Raw genomic sequence first — 6,942 nt, 5'->3', positions numbered from 1 at the left:
CAACATTTCTTGTTCTTTTTTTCTCTTTGGTTTATTTCAAATTTTCTTTGTGTTTTCTATTCTTCTGTCTATTTCAACAGATAACAGCATTTAGGTCTCAAACATAAGGTTAGTAAAAAAAACTATTAAACTAATAGCGATGCTATTTTTAAATTAACTGGTCAACTGTATTTATTTATACAGTTGTATTTCTTGTTATGCATGCTGAATAAATAAACTATATGTCTTTACAGTCATAAAATGGGAGGAGAACTTTACAGTCATTTAGAGGAGAGAATTCGTCCATTCATTGATCTTATTGACAATTTGCGGAAAATTGGCATTCAAAAGGACATCTCACTACCGACTATTGTAGTGATCGGAGATCAGAGTTCTGGAAAAAGTTCTGTGGTTGAAGCGTTGTCTGGTGTTGCATTACCAAGAGGAACTGGTGAGGATTATCACCAGTAGTTTGCTATATTTGGTGCTCATATGCTTTTATAAATACATAAAGGTCAATTAATTGTTTTTCACATATTACCATTTAAATAAATGTGTCTTTTGGTATGTTTATGTTTATATCATGAAAAAATGTAAATACACATTTGTATTTTTTAACTACTGTATGTAATTTGCTCACATAATTTCTCAATTTTAACAATCACTGACTGTATTGGTAGGGATCGTAACCAGATGTCCACTAGAGCTGAAGTTAAGAAAGGTAACAGGTGCAGACTGGACGGCAAATATATCTTACAGACAGAAGATAACTGAAACAGTGAACTCATCAGTTGGAATTTCTAGTATGTTTTCTGTTCTAAATTAAGTGTTATATATTTGTACAGTTTTTATTATTGTTAAAAGCATAATTTAAATAAAACCTATAAGTGCTAAAAAATTTGTTTAGTAGCCACAGAGATTTATTTTTAAGTATATTGTAGACATGTTGCAGTTTTGTCATTTTGCAGTTTTTGGATCCAGACAGGAGCAACGTATATCTTACAGACCGAAGACAATTAGATTTGAGGATCATTCATTAGTTGAAAGATACGTTCAGGAAGGTTAGTAGAAATAGATAGCAATATTTCTAATTTTCCTTTTTTTCCGAATGTAACATACAATGTCGGAAAATATGTTCTAAAATGGTCCAGGGTTTACTGGTGCAGAGGCCTTTCAAACACCTATGCACGTTAAGAGTTTATATTAATTTCACTTTCATATTAGTACCTCAACTGTACATTTTGGTACCAAATGTATACATATCTGTACCTAAATTACATATAAAGAATTTTTGAAGGGTACTACAAATGTTGATGGCGTAATGCAAAAAACTTTGAAGCTAAATATCTAAAAACTACTCAAAATGCAGACTGAACCTTATAATTCCGATGGCGAAATGTCAAATGTTGTTTGTCCATGGGAAAAAATAAACTTTTTTCAAAGCTGGTCCATATAACCAAAATTGTGTTAAATGTAAAAACAAATATTTGATCATCATGTCTTAACTTGAACACTGATCAAGTCAGGACAGAGTATATAAATGTGAACACTATAGGGAAACACATAGTAAAATGCTGTGTATGTGTTTAACAGCACAGAATGAAGTGGCGGGAGACGCAGCAGAAATCTCAGATCAACTCATTACTTTAGAGATCAGGGCACCTGATGTCTGGGACCTCACGCTGATCGATTTACCTGGAATTGCCAGAGTACCAGTAAGAGGACAACCAAAGGATATTGGGAACCAGGTTGGTATTTATGTAGTTTTGCAAACAAAGTTTAGTACTGTGCACAAGATTTAACTATGGTTTTCTTGTAGATCAAAACTCTGATTATGAAATTTATTGAGAAGCCCGAGACTATAAACATGGTAGTGGTCCCATGCAACATTGACATTGCAACAAATGAAGCATTAAAAATGGCACAGGAAGTAGATCCTGAGGGCACAAGGACTGTAGGTAATGTAAATAATCATCACAAAACATCATGCCAAAAATCTTTAGCACATGATCAAATGTTTATTTTAACCATTTTCACAGCTGTTTTGACCAAGCCGGACCTCATAGATGTGGGAACAGAAAAAAACATTCTGGCTATTGCCCAGAACAAAGTTATTCAGCTGCGCAAAGGTTACATCATGGTGAAGTGTAGGGGTCAACAACAGATTGATAAAAAAATTCCTCTGGAGGAGGCTTTACAGATGGAAAAAGATTTCTTCAAGAAACATAAGCATTTCAGGTTACAATCTCAAGAAAAGAATACATTTTGACTCTACAAATGTATTTTTGAATACATTAATTTAAGGGACAAATCACCCAAAAAGGACACTTCTGTCATTTATTCGCCTTATTTCATATTATTTTGTACTTTGCATGGTATTTCCACTACAACTGTGATCAAATGTTATAAACAAGTGTGTTTTCTTTTTCTAAAGATGTCTTCTGACTGAGAAGAAAGCTACTATTCCATGCCTTGCCACCGATCTCACCGACCATCTTGTTGATCATATCAAAGTATGTCTTCTCATTTAAACACCTTTACAAATGTGTAAATATTTACTAAACAACAGACTTTTTACAGAAAGCACTGCCACAGCTTGATGCTCAAATAAAACAGCACTCATCAGAAGTGAGAAAGGAGCTGAAGGAGATTGAGGGAGGACCACCACAAGACCCTCAGGGGGCTAAAGAATACCTCATTAAGGTAAAAGCTATCACTGCACCTTCATCTTGGATTTTTATTTATAAGATTTGTATGTGAATTAAAAGCACTTATGCTCAATGAAAACGCTGGAAGGCACAGAAAATAAAATGTTCTTATTAAATCTGATGTCACGTTTTTTAAAACATTTTTTAAGTTTTATTTTTTACATAATTCTGTATAATTATAATGTAATATCACTCTAAAAAACAAACGGTGCTATATAGCACCAAAACAGTTGCTTTGGATCGTAATGATAGAAGAACCATTTTTAGTGCCATATAGCACCGGTGAAGAACCAGTGAAGCACCAGTGAAGCACCAGTGAAGCACCTGTGTAGAACCATATAGTGCTATGTAGAACCATATGTGGTGCTATATGGCCCCTATATGGTTCTACACTGGTGCTTCACTGGTGCTTCACTGGTGCTTCACTGGTTCTTCACCGGTGCTATATGGCACTAAAATGGTTCTTCTATCGTTACGATCCAAAGCAATTGTTTTGGTGCTATATAGCACCGTTTGTTTTTTTAGAGTGTACTCTATAATTTCCATCTAACTAGTTTTTCTTTTTTCACAGACTTTATTATTATTCAATGATAAAATAAAGTCCCTGTCATTAGGGGAGCTGATCGTTGGTGGTAATTTGTTTACTCAGCTCCGGAAAGAATACGAGAAGTGGAATGATCATCTAAACAGCACAATGTCATCCTGTCAGTATATAATCACATTTATTAAACATTACTGTTGTCCTTTCAACATGTTTTTCCTAGGCAGTGCGAATTTGTTTTGTTTGTCATAATAATGCATGTAAACTCTTAAAAATAAAGGTGCTTCACTATGCCATAGAAGAACCAGAACAAAAGGTTCTTGGAAGAAAAAAAGAAAAGATAAGAAAAAAAAATAGTTCTTCTATTGCTGTGAGGAACCTTTAGGCCGCTTTATTTTTAAAAATGTGTATTTGTTTTTGCTCTATAAATGCATTTTGTTTCCAAACAAGTTAACCATCCGACTGCAAAGGTAAAAGAACAAATCGTACAGAATAGAGGACGGGAACTTGCTGGCTTCAGCAGCTACAGGGTTTTTGAGATGTTTCTGCAGGAACACGTGGCCCAACTTAAGGATCCAGCCATTGTTTTACTTAATACCATAAAAGGTACCATCACCACACCTTTAAGTTAAAGCTTTCTGGTTACTTGGGAGAGTCTATTTGATTGGTTTTATGTTCTTCACCACAAGACATCATCCTCAAGCAGTTCTTATGCGTGTCTAATGAGTTTTTCCAGCGATACCCTGTTCTTCTAAATATTACTACGGTAAACTTTGCTCTTAAATAGGGGTAGTAATAAACATCATTAATCATTTTTAATCTACCTTCTTTTTATCTTTCTTCACTTGAAACCACAGAATAAAATCGACCAAATTCAGTCAAGTCAGCAAAGCAAAGCTGAGAAGAGGATCATGGAGCAATTTGAAATGGAAAAGATGATCAGTACCCAAGATCAAATTTACTACAAGACCTTAAATGAGAATGGCGATGAGACATTTTCAGAAGCTCAGTTACCGGTTTGTGATATAGCAAGCAAGTACACTGATATGCTGAAAGCTTATTATGAGGTGATTATATATATAATACTGTACATTAGTGTATATTGTTGGTAGAATTCATGCAAATCAATACGGCACCTAACCTAAAAAAATTAACCACTTATTGCCTTATTATTACCTTTAAAACGGTTACTGCATAGTATATTGAAGTTAATATTATAACATTAACTCCTGGCAAACCGAATGTTGTTCATTCATCAATGTTCTTTCGTTAGAAAAGAAAGTATTTTCTAGCTGTGCTATGAAATTAAAAACATGGTATTGATGCCTTAAAGAGATACACATGCTAGGTAAAGAGGTCTTGGGTGTGCTATAGTTTGAATATAGCACAGCTATGGACCAATCACCACCCTGGTTCAATTAATTATTTTATATAAAACTTTTTTGAAGTTGTGACTGATAAAGTTTTGTGCATATTTAATGTTTCAGAGATTAAGCATTTAAAAACTGAAACGTAAACTGATCTTCGTTTTGTTTTAGATTATGGTGCAGCGCATGGCTGACCAGGTGCCCATGCTGACCCGCTATTTCATGTTGAAAGAGGCTGCTGAGCTCCTGTGTAATGATATGCTGACTCTGTTGGATAAGGACGATATGTGTGAGATTCTGTCTGAAGATACTGATATCGGTCGAAAGCGCAAAGATTTACAGGATCGCCTGAATCGTTTGAACGCCGCTCAGGAAGAAATTAGCAAATTTAATTAAGGGATCTATTTATAAAAATCCATATTATATTATTTGAATTTATGTGTCACTTATGTGACAACCCAAAGATCATGTTAATCATGTTGTTTGATCTATTTAATGGCATGCCTAGATTTTGTCTGTAATCTCTCACCTTTTGTTTGCTGGGTTACACAAAGAGAAGATGTTGGGTTTTTATAATGGGTTTAGTTACATGTCCATTTAAACATGCATTAAATGCTGTAGTTAGTCATGCTATGAAATTAACCGATATAATCTAAATTAGAAATTATATATAGCAAATCATAAGTAATTGTAGGCCTATTTAACAAAATTAACTGCATGCATATTGTTTCTAACAAAACAATAAACTCTTTTAATTCTTGCAAATATGCATCATTATGGCTAATCTACCCTGTATCCATCTCAAGCTGCATTTGACAATAGTACATAAAAACTTTGATTACCTTCATGTTGCTTAGTAAGATACAATACATAATATGCAAGCTATATAACAGCTATATAGAATAAAGGCATGGAAAACGTTTTAATTAAATTGTTTCATACTTGTTTGTTGCAGATTTGGCAGAAATATGGTTTGGAAACCTTTTTGGATATGTTTACATTGAGATTTAGTCATTTAGCAGACGCTTTTGTCCAAAGTGACTTACAAATGAGGTAACAATAGAATTAGAGCATTACAAGAACAGCAATACATAAGTGCACTAACTAGTCTCATCAAGTCTAACACAGCATACATAGCCAATGGCAAGGTAAAGATAAAGATAGAAAAAAAGACAAGATCTTAGCAGGTGAGGTGTTGGCGGAAGAGATGGGGTTTTAGCCAATTCTTAAAGACTGCTACAGATGAGCAAATTATTCCAATGATGAGGAACAGAACCAGAGAAGACATATATAGTTTACCATGGTAAATCATTGTACATAATGTACAGAACATTCTGTGAACATATAACCTAAATCTATTCCCAAACTACACTACACTTAAAGCTATTGGCTGCTGCACATATGGCCTAGTCTTTAAGTTTAGTTTACTTGAAGGAAATGGTACTGAAATTTGCATTACAAATGAACATATGCAAGGACCCAAATTCGGGGCTGGTGTCTTAAGCACGGAGTATATTTTTTTTACATTGTATGCCCTACGGGAACGCACAGCCTTGCAAAGTAAACCTGTCCTCCAAACCATACGATTGTTTTGGTTTTTTGTCCTTGAATTCCTCCAAATATAACCACCAGATGCATTTACTAAATTAGCGCCTCTAACTGCAGCAGGTGAAACTTAATGTATTAGGGTATGAAATTATATAAATAGGCAAACATAAATAGTTACAAAGAGAAACGACTGATGAATCAGTAAAGATATTTAAATAACAATGAAATAATTTCGGCATGAAGCAGGTGTCAGAAAACGCAAGGTAGGAACATGTCGCCCAACGCTCGCTTAATATCAATATCTTCAATCAAACATTTGATCTTTATTTATATAAAATACCTGATGTCCGTCTGTTTCTTGTGTTTACTTAATCCTTTTGTATTTAACATAAATTTATTCAATTATTATTACTATATGAGATTAAAACTCTTTTCAAATCACATTCTATAAAATAGCGCTGTTTTTGGTACACAAACGGTTAACAGATCTTGTTCTCTGCAATAAATCCCGCCTCTGTAACTTACATCGCTAATATGATTGGCTTTCCTTTCTTGAGTCCCGCCCCCCTAACCACGTTGCTTTATGATTGATCTCGCTAAACGTGTGATGCAGGTATGACGTAAGCTCCATTCACTTGAAACAAAGCGCCAAATCGCAGTATCAACATAACGCGATGTGCATAATTACGCAGGAAGGCTACCGGTAAGTTAGTGAGGAAGAAAACATTCTTATATAAACAGTTTGATGCACAAAATACGGGATACGTTGTGTCACATAATGATTCAGGGCCAGTGTTTT

The 6,942-nt window shown here is 34.4% G+C and overlaps 1 protein-coding gene across 1 annotated transcript; it reads left to right on the top strand.

The window, feature by feature from the left end:
* On the top strand, nucleotides 1–6,922 carry LOC135781414 (interferon-induced GTP-binding protein Mx3-like). The gene is made up of 14 exons (XM_065291876.2): nucleotides 1–108; nucleotides 234–430; nucleotides 660–782; nucleotides 948–1,040; nucleotides 1,573–1,727; nucleotides 1,799–1,937; nucleotides 2,019–2,217; nucleotides 2,414–2,492; nucleotides 2,560–2,682; nucleotides 3,259–3,391; nucleotides 3,679–3,834; nucleotides 3,918–3,994; nucleotides 4,086–4,295; nucleotides 4,767–6,922. Exons 2-14 carry the CDS (start codon nucleotides 241–243, stop codon nucleotides 4,989–4,991), a joined length of 1,902 nt encoding a protein of 633 aa, XP_065147948.1. The 5' UTR covers nucleotides 1–108; nucleotides 234–240; the 3' UTR covers nucleotides 4,992–6,922.
* The last annotated feature ends 20 nt before the right edge of the window (nucleotides 6,923–6,942 follow it).

The sequence above is a fragment of the Paramisgurnus dabryanus genome, chromosome 23 (genome assembly GCF_030506205.2).
Source record: "Paramisgurnus dabryanus chromosome 23, PD_genome_1.1, whole genome shotgun sequence".
Taxonomy (NCBI): Eukaryota; Metazoa; Chordata; class Actinopteri; order Cypriniformes; family Cobitidae; genus Paramisgurnus; species Paramisgurnus dabryanus.
This window is presented reverse-complemented; position numbering and strand designations above follow the sequence as displayed.